The sequence below is a fragment of the Scyliorhinus torazame genome, chromosome 7 (genome assembly GCF_047496885.1).
Source record: "Scyliorhinus torazame isolate Kashiwa2021f chromosome 7, sScyTor2.1, whole genome shotgun sequence".
Classification (NCBI taxonomy): Eukaryota; Metazoa; Chordata; class Chondrichthyes; order Carcharhiniformes; family Scyliorhinidae; genus Scyliorhinus; species Scyliorhinus torazame.
The window spans coordinates 246,877,252-246,895,278 of record NC_092713.1 but is presented as its reverse complement, the minus strand read 5'-3'; the positions used below and the strand labels follow the sequence as shown (position 1 = coordinate 246,895,278).

The 18,027-nt window shown below is 50.1% G+C and overlaps 1 protein-coding gene across 5 annotated transcripts in view; it reads left to right on the top strand.

Annotated features, from left to right (window-relative positions):
- The window catches only part of LOC140426929 (protein phosphatase 3 catalytic subunit alpha-like), a 603,583-nt gene that overhangs the window by 419,955 nt on the left and 165,601 nt on the right, over positions 1-18,027 (top strand). For all 5 annotated transcript variants that reach the window (XM_072512224.1, XM_072512223.1, XM_072512226.1 and 2 more), the window contains one exon: positions 1,951-2,075. In XM_072512224.1, coding sequence (XP_072368325.1) covers positions 1,951-2,075 — 125 coding nt within the window. The remainder of the gene's footprint in view (positions 1-1,950; positions 2,076-18,027) is intronic.

The window sequence follows — 18,027 nt, the reverse complement described above, 5'->3', positions numbered from 1 at the left end:
CCTTGTGAATTCTCTCCAGTTTTCAGAGTTCTGCAACAAGAAAAATTATAGTTTCCTGACTATGTTACTGTCTTTGAGCATCCTTTATAGATTACGTTATTAACTGTGATGCTGTACTCTTGTGCTATTACATAACCTATAGACACAGGAATTCTCCCGTGATACTTCAGAACTTACTTCCACAACATTTTTCATATCAAATTATACACTAAAAATATCAATGAAAATTATTTGTGAGTTATATTTTTAGATTAAGCAACACCATTCTGTTCTTTCTCTGCTATTATTAATGTACTTAAACCAAAGAGTTATTTATGTTTTAAGCAAATTTGAAACTAGGGTCCTACATCTCAGTTGTTTTTTTTAAACTTTGATAGTGCAGGATTTAATTCATTTCTTACATGCTTGCCAGATTGATCTCTCTTCAATCACTGGCCACAGTCATAGAGCAGATGAGTTGACATAAGAACGTATGAAATAGGATCAGGAGTAGGACGCACGGCCCCTCGTGCCTGCTCCGCCATTCAATAAGATTCTGACTGAACTTCCATCCCAACTTAATTTTCTTGCTGTATCCTCATGTTCCATTGGTGCGCAAACAGCTATCAACCCCTGTGGCAGGGATGGCACTGTGCTTCATTTTGGGGCCTCAACGAGGAATGCCCTGCTGAGGCCGCACTTTGTCTCCTTTCCTGCACTAACGAGTTTTTTTAAGTGGCTCTCCCATCTCTAGATACCCGCCTCTAACCGCGGCCATTGGACCCCCCCCAACATCTTAACTTGCTTATACGGGGGTCCTATAGCCCCCCCCCCCCCCCGCACCACATAAGAGCACCCCCAAGCCTAATCCCTGGCATGGGCAAGGTGCCACCTTGGCACTGCCAGCCCGGAGTCCTGGCAGTGCCCCGCCAACCTGGCACCTTGGCAGTGCCAAGCTGGCACCGATGTGGCACTACCAAGATGCCTGGGTGGCATTGCCAAAGTGCCAGGCTGGCAGTGCCAATGTGCCCAGGTGGAATCAGCAGTGCCAGGGTATCGCTCTGCTCAGAGGCCGACCACCCGGATGCCTCTCAGAGGTTTACGGGCCACGTCGCATCCCGAGTCGGGCGCGATGTGGCGGTTAGACCGCGCCCTACGATCCTAAGTTCCAGGCTGTCCAGCAGGGGAAACAGCTTCTCAGCATATTCCCTGGCAAGCTCCTTAATAACTTCATATATTTTAATGAGACCACCTCTAATTTCTCTAGACTCCAAATAATACAAGTCTATTCGATGTTTCCTCGTAGGACAACTCTCTCACCCCAGAAATCAACCTAGTGAACCTTCATTGTACTTTCTCTGAACCAATTATATCCTTCTGGAGGTAACAAGACCAAAACTGTACACCATATTCCAGGAGCGGTCTCACCAATGCGCCATATAATTGCAGAAAGTCCTCCCGCTTCTCTCGGATTGCAGCCCACTTGCAATAAATGCTAACACACCAGTTGTTTTCCTGATTGCTTGTTTTACCTGCATGTTATGTTACTTTTAGTTTCTAGTTAATATGATTCCAAAACACCATGTATCCTGTTTGAAACAGTGTTAGCTTTGAGACAATTTTTAAAAATGCAATGTACTAAAACATTAGCTGGTGGTCTCATTAATTTACCTTGTACAGTATAAGTAAATTACTATTCAGCACCAAAATCTGAAGAGGTCCATGGGAAATGTTCTTAAAATCTAATGCAAGGCTTTGTTAACCCTTTATAAGCACATAGAAAGTTAAGTTATCGCAAAAAATTACAAATGAAAGGATAAGCATTCCATCTTTTTTAGGCAAAAATGTGGACAATAGCTATCTATGCTATAAAGGAAACAATTGAGTGAAGCATGATATTTAAGTTTAACCTAATTTCACAAAAGTTATAAAGCCATGTAGTTATGTAAACTCCTGTATTTTGTTTCCTAGTTTGTGGAGACATTCATGGTCAGTTCTTTGACTTGATGAAGCTCTTTGAAGTGGGTGGGTCACCAGCCACTACTCGCTACCTCTTTCTGGGAGACTATGTGGACAGGGGCTACTTCAGTATTGAGGCAAGTACTCTAACTGTGTAGAAAGCATTGGATAATGTGGAATTTGTATCCACACATAGACACACACACACTTACTTCAAAAATGAATATGTTCTTTTAATAGCATTTACTGTATCAAGAAAGTATGGCCTAATTTATGTGCAGACCATTAATCTATGCATGTCATATTTTTAGATGAAGCAACACCATTCTGTCCTGTCTTTGCTATTATTAATGTGTTTAGATAAAAAAAAGAATGTTTTTGCATCCAAGTAAAAGTTACATAGTGACACAGTCACACTTCTAGTCAGTAAAAGAGACCTGTGGTCCATCTAACTCAGTTTTCAAAAATATTTCCTTGATGTGTTCCTAATAACACTGAATTTTAGGTTGATCGCTCTCAAATTCACCTTTGAAATGAAGCATTCAAGGAGCCCCCTTTTCTTGACATGCTAGTTGAGAAATACGCTCATAGGTTCTCCACAACTGTCTACTGCAAGCCTGCCCTCACTCGTCAAAATATACACTGGAAGCCCTATTGTTCCATAAGATTGGCCTTATCAGCAACCTCATAGAGAGGGCCTGATGCATTTGCTCACCATACAAGCTTGATGCCACTATAGGATGGATCAAAGTTTTTTTAAAAAGTTTTCCCAATTAAGGGGCAATTTAGTGTAGCTAGTACATAGAACATAGAACAATACAGCGCAGTACAGGCCCTTCGGCCCACGATGTTGCACCGAAACAAAAGCCATCTAACCTACACTATACCATTATCATCCATATGTTTATCCAATAAACTTTTAAATGCCCTCAATGTTGGCGAGTTCACTACTGTAGCAGGTAGGGCATTCCACGGCCTCACTACTCTTTGCGTAAAGAACCTACCTCTGACCTCTGTCCTATATCTATTACCCCTCAGTTTAAGGCTATGCCCCCTCGTGCTAGCCATTTCCATCCGCGGGAGAAGGCTCTCACTGTCCACCCTATCTAACCCTCTGATCATTTTGTATGCCTCTATTACGTCTCCTCTTAACCTTCTTCTCTCCAACGAAAACAACCTCAAGTCCATCAGCCTTTCCTCATAAGATTTTCCCTCCATACCAGGCAACATCCTGGTAAATCTCCTCTGCACCCGCTCCAAAGCCTCCACGTCCTTCCTATAATGCGGTGACCAGAACTGTACGCAATACTCCAAATGCGGCCGTACCAGAGTTCTGTACAGCTGCAACATGACCTCCTGACTCCGGAACTCAATCCCTCTACCAATAAAGGCCAACACTCCATAGGCCTTCTTCACCACCCTATCAACCTGGGTGGCAACTTTCAGGGATCTATGTACATGGACACCTAGATCCCTCTGCTCATCCACACTTTCAAGAACTTTTCCATTAGCCAAATATTCCACATTCCTGTTATTCCTTCCAAAGTGAATCACCTCACACTTCTCTACATTAAACTCCATTTGCCACCTCTCAGCCCAGCACTGCAGCTTATCTATATCCCTCTGTAACCTGCTACTTCCTTCCACACTATCGACAACACCACCGAGTTTAGTATCGTCTGCAAATTTACTCACCCACCCTTCTGCGCCTTCCTCTAGGTCATTGATAAAAATGACAAACAGCAACGGCCCCAGAACAGATCCTTGTGGTACTCCACTTGTGACAGAACTCCATTCTGAACATTTCCCATCAATCACCACCCTCTGTCTTCTTTCAGCTAGCCAATTTCTGATCCACATCTCTAAATCACCCTCAATCCCCAGCCTCCGTATTTTCTGCAATAGCCTACCGTGGGGAACCTTATCAAACGCTTTGCTGAAATCCATATACACCACATCAACTGCTCTACCCTCGTCTACCTGTTCAGTCACCTTCTCAAAGAACTCGATAAGGTTTGTGAGGCATGACCTACCCTTCACAGCAGAAGGGTACCCTGCGGACAGCAGAAGCAGGCTAGTCCACCTACCCTGCACATCTTTGGGTTGTGGGGGTGTATTGGAGGGAAGAGTCCGTTTGCGACCGCGTGGTGTTGGTCAAACTTTTGTTTATTTGCAAAATGGCTGTGTGAACAACAGGAGAATTTTTGAGATGATTAAATTATCCTATGCAGGTTTTCTTAAGGTTTCTGGCTGACCCAACAATTCAACCCTTTTGCCTAACTGTTTACCACTCCCCATGTGCTGCTTTTAACCTAGAACATCTTTTTATCAATATATATATTATTTTCTCGCTAACAGGGTGAGACCCACGCAAACACGGGGGGCATGTGCAAACTCCACACGGACAGTGACCCGGTGCCAGGTTCGAACCCGGGTCCTCAGTGTTGTGAGGCAGCAGTGCTAACCACTGCTCCACAGTGTTGCCCTCGGTGTGGTGGACCACTGTACACCTGTATTAGGGGATGTAAGGTATGACTTGTACTACAGGTTTGCCGGTAGCCCCAGCCAGCTGGCTCCGCCCAGTAGGAGGAGTATAAATATGCGTGTCCTCTATTCAGCTGCCATTTTGCCAGCTGCAGCAGGAGGCCACGCATCTGACTGCAGTAAAGCCACAGTTGTACCCAACCTGAGTCTTTGTACAATTGATCGTGCATCAATCTATTGCAGTCAGAATTTCTACAGGATGGACATCCGTATCAAACCAGATCACCTGCAGTTGGATCCGCAATCGACCGACACCAGAAAAGACTTTAATCACTGGCTAGCTTGCTTTGAGGCCTATATTGACTCAGCGACCACCCCACCGACGGAGGCTGAGAAGATATAGGTCCTGTATTCCAGATTGAGCTCAAGCGTGTTCCCGCTGATCCAGGACGCCCCAACTTACGCGGAAGCCATGGCACTCCTCAAAGAGAACTACGTGCAGAAAGCGAACTCACTCTTTGCCAGGCACGTACTCTCCACTCGCTCTCAACTCCCTGGTGAGTCCATCGAAGACTTCTGGCGGGCCCTAATCCTACTCGTACGGGACTGTGACTGTCAGGCCGTTACGGCCGCCGAACATTCTATTCGCCTCATGCGCGATGCTTTCGTAACGGTGATTGGATTGGACCTCATCCGACAACGATTGCTGGAAGGGGCCACGCTCGACCTAGCGGAGACAAAAGAATTAGCGCTCTCCATGATGGTCGCCTCCCGTAATGTTCAGGCCTGCCCCTCCAGCCGCACGGCCCACCCCTCCTATCCCTCCTGGACTCCGCAACGACCGCCCCAGCTGGGGCCCTGCCTAGCCAATACGCCTGCGCCACATGCAAAACCGTGCACCCGGGGGTCCCCGATGCTATTTCTGCGGACAGCAGAAGCACCCCCGCCAATGCTGCCCGGCCCGCGCCGCCATTTGCAAGGCTTGCGGCAAAAAGGGCCACTTCGCCGCAGTGTGCCAGGCTCGCACAGTCGCCGCTATCGCCCCCTCCCCCCTGCCAAACACGCAATGGGTGCCGCTCTCTTCAACCCCATGGACCACGCGTGGCGAGTGGGCGCCGCCATCTTCTCCCACTCAGTCCAGGTGCGGCCCATGGGCGCTGCCATTTTGACCCGCCCCCGCAACGTGCGCCCCATGGGCGCCGCCATTTTGTTCCCCGCAGGATCTCCAGCCGCCGCCATCTTGCCTTCCCCACGGGGCATGGACGCCAATGATCTTCCACGACCAGGGCCCCCAACGCTCTTCGTCTGAAACCAGTGACGATCACCCGCAGCTCGCCTCGATGACGCTGGACCAGTCTTGTCCACACAACCTGGCCACCGCTTCGACAACGATGAAAATCAATGGCCACGGGACCTTTTGCCTGCTGGACTCCGGGAGCACCGAAAGCTTCATACACCTGGATACAGAAGTCCACATCCGGGGTGTCGCTCCCGATTTGGCTCGCAGCTCCAGGACCGGTCCTGCTCCGTAGGCACGTCCGACTCCACAAGGCGGACCCGTTGGTGGATAGGGTACTCTTGCTCTACGCCAACCCCCAGTATGCCTATGTTGCGTACCCCAACGGCCGCCAAGATACTGTCTCCTTCAGGGACCTGGCACGTCAGGTTCCAACCGAACACACTCCCTCGCCCCGGCGCCATCCCCCCCTTCCCCGGCGCTTCCATCATTGTCACCACCAGGCCCATCCCTCCTTCCCCTGCCCACGCAAGAGGTCGATTAAGATTTTGTCACGCTCCCGGAGTCATCTAACAGCAGGCCAGCACCGCCGTCACCGCCACCGTTACGTCGCTCCCAGCAGAATGTCAAGACTCCAGACAGATTGGACCTTTAACTGAACCTTCAAAACGGACAATTTGTTTTCCCCTCCCTCTTCATGTTGTTTCTACAACACTTTAAATAATGTTCAACACTGTATATAGTTCCACACCACCCCCGCTGGACTCATTTTTAACAGGGGTTGAATGTGGTGAACCACTGTACACCTGTATTAGGGGATGTAAGATAAGACCTGTACTACAGGTTTGCCGGTAGCCCCTGCCGGCTGACTCCGCCCAGTAGGAGGAGTATAAATATGCATGTCCTCTATTCAGCTGCCATTTCGTCAGCTGCAACAGGAGGCCACGCATCTGACTGCAATTAAGCCACAGTTGTACCCAACCTTAGTCTTTGTACAACTGATCATGCATCACTAGGATGGATCAAAGCTATCGTGCAGGATAATGGCTAGCCCGACCATATAATTGCTCTCTGTGTGCTCATGAATGAGCCTAATGCCACCACATTTGGAACCAAAAGTGCCCAATCTACATCAAATTACTCTGAAAGGGTGAGATTTCTCCACAATCCGAGCAAGAAATTCATGGAGCTAACTTGCTTTAACACGCTGCTGCTGTCAAGTCAAAAAGACGTTCTGTCTATCACACAAGTGTGCTAACAATTACACCAACAACCAAATTAGGATTATCAGTCGGGCTTGCAGTGTGGCTCGCTTACGCTTGATAGAAACTACATATATTCATAGCAGGACCCTGACTCTACAAACAGAAAGAATCTGTCCGTGTAGTGTGCCTTTTGTCAACTAAACAAAAACATGAGTGACAATGGGTTGGATTCACCGCCCCGCGATGCCGGAAACACGGATCGCGATCGAGCAGGGAATCGGGGGTCCGTCAAAAAATGAGTTTCGCGCCACACCATGCTCCGTCCGGGACCCTGCTGGTGACGACAACACGTGCCAGTGTCGACATGCAAAACCGTCATTTGCATGCGTTAACATACGATTACCGGGTTCGACCCAGTATTATCCGGGCCTTCGCGATGCTCCGCCCCTGACAGGCGGAAGTGACACGGGTGCAGTTTATTATAAATAATTAAAACGGCAACTGGCCACCATGACCCCTGAGGGGGAGAGGGAAAGTCAGAAAATTGTAAAATTGTTATAAATCGTTAAAAATTGCAGCGCTTGCTGGGGTGTGGCTGCCTGTGCAGGGGAGAGTAGCGAGGTTCAAACTTGTGGCAGTGTAGTGGATTTGGGGTGTGTGTCCTGGGATCAGGATGGCTGGGCACTGATCGCCATTGCTGCAATATTTGTTTTAAAAGCTGCCATTGTGTAAAAGCTACAGGCACATGGCTGCTCATTCTGTTGACTGTTCACTGTGTCCTGTAAATGTTCACAAACCCTCTGGTCATTTGGGAGCCCACCCAGGCCACTCCTCTGGAATCCTTCAAACCCCAGCTGACCCATCAATGGGATTGGCACAAAGAGAAAATGCTGGAAAGTCTCAGCAGGTCTGGCAGCATCTGTAGGGAGAGAAAAGAGCTAATGTTTCGAGTCCAATGACTCTTTGTCAAAGCGGATAGGCATGGGATAGGCATGGCCAAGCTCAATCAGTGGCACACCAGGTGCTGGCAATCCTTAGTGCACTCATGAGAAGCGCATCCCCACTGCAGGGGAAGCAGGGGAATAGCAAAGTACACCCCAAACAAAGAACACAACACCTTTGGCACTCTCCCTGGCTCACGGCCCCTTTCAGGGCAGAGGTCTCACCAGTGACACTATTAGCTAGCCCACTCTGCAGGACCACCAGCTGCCTCCTAGTTGTGCCTGTCCACTGTGCCCCTGCTCCCATCCATCCTGCCCCCGGTCAGGTTGTCACAACCTGTGTGTCACACCCAGGCCCCACAGCACACTGCAGCTACACCTACCCCCCTTGCCCTGCCACATCTGTAGGACCTGCCTGCACAGAAGCCTCTAAACATGGAGGCGGTTGGTGGCACACGGTGACCTCCTCCACCCCACACCCAGGTGCCACCCTGCTGCAGGATAACATTGGGCCTGCCCAGTGAGGGAATCCACAGTAGGCCCTACCAGAGAGAACAGGACAGAGGCCACTGAGCTTATTGCTGACACGGGTTGTGGAAGCCGACAGTAGCCCTATCGGGCTCCCTGGTGACACTCAACAATGGGGTCAGGGGTGCAGTGTGGAAGGCAACGTATTGGGGAACAGCTGAGGAGTATGGGTTGGGAGGGCATGCGGAGGGTGGAGCTGAGGTGCAAATCAGAGTCATCACGTAGCCTGTTGGAATAGGGTGAGCAAGGGAATACTCATCTTGCTAACATGTCTCCCCCCCCCCCCCCCCCCGCAGAGAATTAATTTCGGAGTACAGCCTGGAATGCTTGCAGATTACCAGGCTGCAGCTGCCCTTGTGGAAGCACAGCGGCTGCAGGCACAGGCGCTGCTCAGGGAAGATTCTGCACAACAGGAGCCTGCCCCGGTGAAGCTGGAGTGCTGGCCGTCCAACAGATCGAGGAGGAGGTGCGAAGAAGACGCTGCATCAGGCCACGTGCATACTGTCGCCGCCTGTCCTTGGAGGACCTCCCAGATCGAGCATGTCGCCGAAGGCTTCAACTAACCAGGGAGACCATGAAACATCTGTACCAGTTGATGGTTCACCTGGAGCTGCAGGGGATGGAGGAGGATACGTGCTCCTGGTAGCCATCAAGGATTGCCAAGCCCCCTATTTGGTGAACCATGAGGCGGTTAGAGCGTCCTTTGCGTGGCAGCACTGTGCGGCCCTCTGTGCCTGCCCCGACCCGATGCCCTGTCCATCCTGGCCTACCTCTGCACCCTCCTCCCCATCCCTATCCTTAAACACGTCACTCCTCTGCTGTGCAATGTTGTGGAGGATGCAGCAGGCCGCTATGATGTGGGAGACTCTCCTAGCGCTGTACTGGAAGTCCCCTCCAGAGCGGTCCCGCACCTGAACCGCATCTTCAGGATGCCGATGCATTGCTCGATCACGCCCCTGGTCGCTGCATAGGCATCATTGTAGAGGGTCTCCACATCTGCCTGTGGCTCCAGAAGGTGTCATCAGCTACAACCGCAGTGGGTAACCCCTATCGCCCAAGAGCCAATCCCTCACCCAGGGGTCTCCTCGATGGTGTCAGGAACCATTGAGTATACCAGATGAAGGCGTTGTGCACACTGCCCGGGTTGCAGGCGCAGACGTGCATGATGTGCAGCGCATGGTCACACACCAGCTGCACATTCATCGAGTGGAACCCCTTTCGGTTTGTGATGACCAGCCAGTCATGGGCTGGTGTTCGTAAGGGGACATGCATCCCGTCAATCACCCCTGGACCTGGGGCATCCCTGTAATGGCAGTGAGCCCCACTGCCTGGGCTACCTGCTCGGCTTGGTCCAGATTGATTTTGATATATTGTGCCATGTGGGCATATAAGGCCTCTGTTACGGCACAAATGCACCTGTGCACAGAGCTCTGTGAGATCCCGGAGAGGTCCCCACTCGGCACCTGGAATGACCCCATGGCGTAAACGTTCAGGGCGACCATCACCTTGACTGCCACTGGGTGTGGGTATCCTTCCCATAACTCGAGGTGCACCATTATCTGGGCAGATATGTTGCACTGTCTCCCTGCTCAGCTGGAGTGTTTACTGGCATGCCCAGTCCGACAGATCCCCGAATGGCTGCTGCTGCCGGTACACACAAGGCCTCATGTGGCATCTTCTTCCCAACCCCTCTTTGGCCTGTTGGGCAGTCGGCTGTCCTTCTGCACCGGATGCCACCCTTTCCTCTGGGGTAGGCTCCGCTGCTGCAGGGTCCTTACCGAGCAACTCCAGCTTGTACAGCCTCAGTGCATCCCCCAGGGCTGCGGCGACCTGAAGGCCACCATTACTGGTTGAATTACGTGGTCCATTGTCTGTGGGGGGTGAAAGGCAGACATGTTAGCGGGGTTCCCAACCAGGTCCACATGGCTGTATGGTGACCCCGCCCTGCACTGCACCCCCTGTCCTCGTATGACCCCCTACATACCCTCCCCCATCCCACATCCACCACTGGCCGTTCCGCTGGCACTCCGCCTCCGCACCACACCCCTGGCACCATTTGTGCCTGGCATTACAGGGGCTTCTGTCCCCGGCACCCATCCCTGCAGGCAGAAGTACTGGTGGCTGGCCTTACCCATGCCACTGGTCTGCTCTGCAGTGCTTCTCCTGTGCTCTCTTGCGGGGGCTACCATGGGCATTGCCCTTGGGTGGGCCACATGATGCCTTGTTGGCGGATGGCATCCAGTATTGGTGTGGGTTGGAAGTGGGGTGGAGGGAGACTGGGGGAAGTGGGGTGGGGGCATCCATATGGCCGGTGTCACTCTGCGCACCCATGAACCACGGAGGGCGGTCAGTGAGGTGCACAACAAGATGGCTGTCTTGCAGACCGCAGCAGTGACAGCCCGTGCCTGGACACTCCACCACTCCCTAGTCACCCCCCGTTACCATCCACTACTCCCCACTCCTCACTCACCCCAGCAACCCCGCTGGTCGTGGAAGAAACCCCCCGGTCCCCAGGCCAGCTATGCCAGCGGCAGGACCGCCAGCACACAGTTGTGTCTTTGGGAACCTGACCTACCTCTTCTCCCTCCCTCATTGAAACTCGCCATCAGTAAGCCCTCCTGTCGAAGGCCGAACATCACGGGTGCCCTGGACAATACCGGATCAGACCCTTTGATAATATGCCAATGACACTTGGTACTCACGGTGTAGAGTACATTCACCCATTCGTCAGGCTTCTGGCGGCAGCCACGATTTTCACCACAAGCATGATTCTCCACCCAATGGCATTTCCCAATTCTGGCACCTCTGCACGGAGAATTCCAGGTAAGACACATGGTGAGATCTCGGGTGAGAGTGGTGTAGGAGAGATGGTCGACTCACTTGCTATAGGGACATTACTATGCATTAGGGTTGACCCATGCAGACCACCCTCTGGGAGATAGCCCTCTCTCCCACCTACCCAGTTAGCTCCATTGCCCTCTGCTCAGTGGCTGACAGAACCCGCAGATTCAGCGGTCCCGCTCTGCACTTCTCCTGCTCCCGACGGTTATGGGCCATCTTCTCCTGGGGGACAGATAATGGACACTGTGAAACACTTGGACACGACACCTTCCAAACCCATGACCATTATCATCTCGAAGGACAAGAGCAGCAGGTACCTGGAAACCCCACCACCTGGAGGTTCCCCTCCAAATCACTCACCACCCTGACTTGGAAATATATCACCGTTCCTTCACTGTCGCTGGGGAAAAATCCTAGAACTCGCTCCCGAACAGCACAGTGGGTGTACCTACACCTCAGGGACTGCAGTGGTTAAAGAAGGCAACTCACCACTACCTTCTGAAGTGTGATTAGGGGTGGGAAATAAATGCTGGCCTAACCAGTGACACCCACATCCCGTAAATGAATTTTAAAAAAAAGATTTACACGGAGTGGGGGGGAAAGTAGCTGCCGGCCTGTGTGTGTGCAAGGCACCTGGCCAGAGTGGACAATACAGGTGTTGGGGTTAGGTACAGGGTGAGACATAAGGGGGATTATGGCAGATGGGTTTTTATTGACCTCTAAGGCGATGAGGGAGCGATGCAGGGTGATTGGCAGAAGTGATGCCAAGGGCACAAAGATGGCGTCACCCAGAGCTGATCTTTTTTTGGCACTGAAGACCGGTCCACCTGGTGAGGCCCATGGCACACACGGCCTCTGCCACCTCCGCCCGTGCCCAGTTTATGTCTGCGGGTGGTAGCCTCCTGCCCACCCTGGGAAAGAGGGTGTTCCGCCTCTCCTCCACTGCATCCAATGTCCACTCAAGCTCCATGTCCGCGAACTGTGGGGCAACCTTTCTCAGGTCCATCTTCTTGGCTGAAATGAGAGTGTGTGGGGGGGGTGTACCTTTCAGCAGTTCTATCATGTCCAGCTCTCCAGTGCCAGTCCTGATGCCAGCGAATCCAGCACTGGCACTAATGAGAATGGCACTAGTTTCACATGGCTAGAGTGTTGGTCCATTAGCATGTCCAGAAATGCTCCACAAATAGTGCTCCCAACGAGAAAGCAATGCTCATGCAATTCAGTCTCGGCGTCAACACTTAGTCTCTCAAATGGTGAATCTTACCCAATATTTTCCTGGTGCATTCCCCATGGTAGCCCCACAACTAATCCGACTCCACTTGCCAACAAATCAGCACCCTTTTTTCATGCAGTATTAATTGCTGTTCTGTTTGAAATTTGGTATTCTTGTAATTGTCCTGATGAGTGTGAAACAAAAAGCTTTAACAGCATGCATGTTTCTCCTTTCAGAAATTCTTTAAACATATAGATATGCAAATTAGGAGTAGGAGTAGGCCATTCTACCACTCGGGCCTGCACCACTATCCGATAAGATTATGACTGATCTGTTTGTGGCCTCAACACCACATTCCCACCTACCCCGATATTGTTTGACGAGAATTTATCTACCCCTAAAAATATTCAAATACCGTGCCTCTAACACTCTCTGGGAAAGAGAGTTCCACAGACTCATGACCTTCTGAAAGAAAATGAATACTCCTCATCTCGGCCTTAATGGAAGACCACTTATTCTTAAATTCTATTCCCTAGTCCTGGTCTCTCCCACATGGGGAAACATCCACTCTGATACATGTTTCAATAAGATCACCTCATTATTCTAAACTCAAATGAATGGAGGCTTAACCTCTCCAACCTTTCCTTAGAAAAAAACCCTTCATCCCGGGAGTAAACTGGGTGACTCATCTCTGAACAAATGCAAAATTAATTAATCTAGCAATTGAATGGCTGTCGGCAAAAAGAAGACAAAGAAACCTGCCGGACTGTCACAAAGATATAAAGCTGACATTGGTAAAAATGACATCTTAAGCGGTTAGATTTTTGTAAAATCCCAATAAATTCACTTCTGACATCCAAAGATTGAAGTCTGTCACTTTCACCTGATCGAGGATTTATGTGACTCACCCTACATGATTGACTGTTAATGGCCTTTGAAGTGACTTGGCAAAATAGCAGCTATAAATAATCACTGCAAAGTACGATATAAGAAAAGTTTAGAAAGATAAAAATTGAGTGAGTTAAGGCCAGTTGAACCCACAAAACGTTCCCAGTAACACATGGAACGGGATTCTCGGTTGGCTGACTCCAAAAACAGGGCTTGCGATCGGATGGAGAATAACTCCCGACAACGAAATCGCGGCAGGCGCCAGTTTGACACATTATCGCGATGCTCCACCTCCTCGAAAACGGCGTCAATGCGCCGCACGTAGCTGAAACACTGTTGGCATATCATTAATGGGCCCCCCCACGATTCTCCGCCTCCGATGGCCCGAGTTCCTGACAGCGTAATCCACATGTGCTCTCAGAAATCGTGAAACTGGCGTGGTGGCTGCTGAGAGAGAGGGGGGCGGGGTGCACGGACAGTGTCCAGCATTGGCATACTTCGCCGACAGCCGTGCAGGTGACCGGGGGGGGGGCTTCTGTCAGGCCGGGGGGAGTAGTGGGGGGTGGCCAGGAGGTGGGCTGTGGGGTCGGGGTGGATGGGTGTTCAACGCCATTGCCGCAGCCGGCAAGGCAGCCATGCGGCTGCACATGCCGCTGACAGCCCGATTCAAACCTTGTGCCCTGGGTCGTTTAGGTGACCCCCTTCGGGCACCCCCCTGGGTGCCCTCTAGCCCCAACCAACCCATTAGCTGTGCTGGCGCTCCAGCACAACCTGTCCCATCTTTTCGGCCTCGATCAGTGTGTGTGTGTGGCGGTGTATTTAATGTGGCTGCAACTTACCAGGCCTGTGAGTGTCCATCACGGACCCAGCGATTCTCCCACCGTATTTTGTGAGTTTCGATGCTGGTCCATGCGGCGCCGGTGCTAGCCCCTCACCAGTAGGAGAATTGGTGCAGGTGTGGCGCCAATTTTTATGACGTGAAAGTCCACAGATTCTCATTTGGCGTCACCACATAGACTCAGAAACGGAGAATCCGGTCCATGGTACTTGAGTTCTGGAAAGACGTTTCACAGACCAATCAAGGAACAAACTGTCATTGATGCTCTGAACATCCCCATGCTCAACTAAGATTGATCTCAGCATGTCCATGAAAAATAACAACTTTGGGTTACACCATTGACCAGATGCTTAACTGGACTAAAGCTATCAACAGTTTGGCTAATAGGCCGTGACAGAAGCAGAGTTCTCTGCCACGTGTGGCTCATCCGCTGATCCCTTGAAACCTCTGCTAGCTACAAGACTAAAGTCAGAATTGTAATGGAATAATTAGCACTCTTCTGGATGGGTGAAGCCGCAATATCACTTGAGAAACAAAACACAACACAGGACAAGCAGGACTTCATCAGTTTCCCTATCCCTAGACTTAACATCCTTCCTGACACTAACACACTTTGACTGCAGTACCCATGATCTTTTTCAATCTGCTGCATCAACTAACTAAGGCTACCTGGACAGCACATCCCATCAACAACAAAAAAATATATTTATATAGCACCTCTAATGTAATCATAGAATCATAGAATTTATAGTGCAGAAGGAGGCCATTCGGCCCATCGAGTCTGCACTGGCCCTTGGAAAGAGCACCCGACATAAGCCACATTCCACCCTATCCCAGTAACCCCACCTAACCTTTTGAACACTAAGGGGCAATTTTAGCAAGGCCAATCCACCTAACCTGTACATCGTTGAACTGTGGGACCCAGAGGAACACAGGGAGAACGTGCAAACTCCTCATAGACAATCACCCAAGGCCGGAATTGAACCCGGATCCTTGGAGCTGTGAGGCCGCAGTGCTTACCCCTGTGTCACCGTGCTATAATGAAACATCCCAAGGCACTCCACAGCATTAAAAAACTGAGATTGAAATGAAGCCACATAAGGAGATATTAGGTCAGATGACAAAACTTTGGTCAAAGTGATAGGTTTTATAAAATGTTTTAATGGAGGAAATCAAGTCAAGAGACGTTTAGGGAGGAAATTCCAGGGTTCGGAGCCTAAAGGCTATAGGCTCCATCACCGATGGTAGAGCAATTATAATTGGAAATGCACTAGAGGCCAGAATTAAAGGAGTGCAGATATCTCAGATGTTTGAGGGGTTGGAGGAGATTACAGAGATGGAGAGGGGATTTTGAGGCCATGGAAGGATTTTAAAACAAGGATGAGAATATTAAAATCAAGACATATTTTGACCCGAAGGCAGTGTAATTCAACAAACACAAGGGTGATATGTTAATGGGATTTGCATCAAGTTAAGACACGGGCAACTGAGTTTATCATAGAATTTACAGTGCAGAAGGAGGCCATTCGGCCCATCGAGTCTGCACCGGCTCTTGGAAAGAGCACCTTACCCAAGGTCAACACCTCTACCCTATCCCCATAACCCAGTAACCCCACCCAACACTAAGGGCAATTTTGGACACTAAGGGCAATTTATCATGGCCAATCCACCTAACCTGCACATCTTTGGACTGTGGGAGGAAACCGGAGCACCACGCACACACGGGGAGGATGTGCAGACTCCGCACAGACAGTGACCCAAGCCGGAATCGAACCTGGGACCCTGGAGCTTTGAAGCAATTGTGCTATCCACAATGCTACCGTGCTGCCCTAAAATGAAAATCGGTTGTCACAAGTAGGCTTCAAATGAAGTTACTGTGAAACGCCCCTAGTCACCACATTCCGGCGCCTGTTCGGGGAGGCTGGTACCGGAATTGAACCGTGCTGCTGGCCTGCCTTGGTCTGCTTTAAAAGCCAGCGATTTAGCCGAGTGAGCTAAACCAGCCCCTGAAATTGCTTATTGTCACAAGTAGGCCTCAAATGAAGTTACTGTGAAAAGCCCCTAGTCGCCACATTCCGGCGCCTGTTCGGGGAAGCTGTTACGGGAATTGAACCGTGCTGCTGGCCTGCCTTGGTCTGCTTGAGCTTAAATTTATAAAGAGTAAAATGTGAGAAACCAGTCAGTAGTGTGTTGGAATCGTCAAGTCTAGGGATAATGAAGGCATAAATAAGGGTCTCAGCAGCTGATCCGAGATGGGCAAAGTCCTGCAATATTACGGAGATGGAAATAGGCAGATACAGTGATGGGGCAACTGAGCTCATTTTAGGATCAAGTGTGACAAAACGACTGGCTCAATCTCAGGCTGTTGCTAAGGGGAGTAATGATGTTGGTAGCTAGGGAACCGAGTTTGGTGCGGGGACTAAAAATCATGGTTTCAGTTTTCCGAGTGCAATCTCTTCTGCCAAAAAGGACAAGAACCAGAATGTCATGAGAAAGCGAAGATCATCAATTTTCCTCCGAATCACACAAGATCCTTATTTGCAAATATATCACCACTTCTTCATGGTTTTGGGGTCAATATTCTGAAATTTCTATCTAACACGAGCACAAGGATTGCGGCTGCTCAAGGAGAAGACCCACTGCAGCTACCTTGGGATGTGAGAAATGGATAATACATGTAGCTTTGTCAGTTATGCCTACGTCCCATGAAGACCTTTTTGTTAAATTCTTGCTCTTGGGTTTTAAATAAATTTGTATACCCTCTTTATTCTGAATAACAGCAGCCAAAAGGTTGGCCGGTTTAGCTCAGTTGGCTGGACAGCTGGTTCGTGATGCAGAGTGAGGCCAGCAGTGCGGGTTCATTTCCCGTACCGGCTGAGGTTATCCATGAAGGCCCCGCCTTTTCAACTTTGCCCCTCGCCTGAGGTGTGGTGATCCTCCGGTTAAATCACCACCAGTCATCTCTTTACCTCAAAGGGGAAAGCAGCCTGTGGTCATCTGGGACAATGGTGACTACTTACTGTCAAAATATACACCAGTATATCATGGTGCAGCCACACGCACTGATGGACACACAGCAAGACCAATCAACACACACAACACCGCAGCCAATCACCAGTTAGAGCACACTCACTATATAGACAAAGGGCATCAGAGTTCCCGCTCATTCGGGATGCAGTCTCTCAGAAGGACAGAGTTTACAGCTTACAGCACAGATCTTCACCATGTGCTGAGTGCATAGACTGGTTAGGACAGGTCTTTAGTTTAATCTAACATCGTGTTAACCCACAGTGAAAGTATGTTCAACAGTTTCTAACTTAATAAAATAGTGTACTATTTTAAGTGTTGGTGGCCTGTATGTGTTCCACGGATCCAGAGCACCCAATACATCATGGTACCAGTAGTTGAGGGATGTTAGAACTTCTTAGACCTACCTGCAAGTGATCTGCCTTCCAGCAGCATACAGCCATCCTGCAAAATGGACAGCATCCGCCCGCCGCTCCGCATCACCGGTAACCTAGGGGCCAACTGGAAGATATTCAAACAACGCTTCCAGCTCTACCTTGAACCACAGACCGGGAAGCTGCCTCAGACACCAGGAAGATCGCTCTCTTACTATCCACGGCCGGGGAACATGCCATCCACATTTTCAATTCTCTCAACTTTGCTGATGGTGAAGATAAATCAAAATTCAAGACGGTCCTCCTTAAATTTGACAGTCACTGCGACATCGAGGTGAATGAAAGTTTCGAGCACTATGTATTCCAACAACGTTTGCAGGGTAAGGATGAACCTTCCCAGTCCTTTCTCACCCACCTCCATATCCTTGCGCAGTCCTGTAATTACGGGTCCACCTCCGACTCCATGATACGCGACCAGGTCGGTTTCGGTGTTCACTTGGACCCCCTACGCCA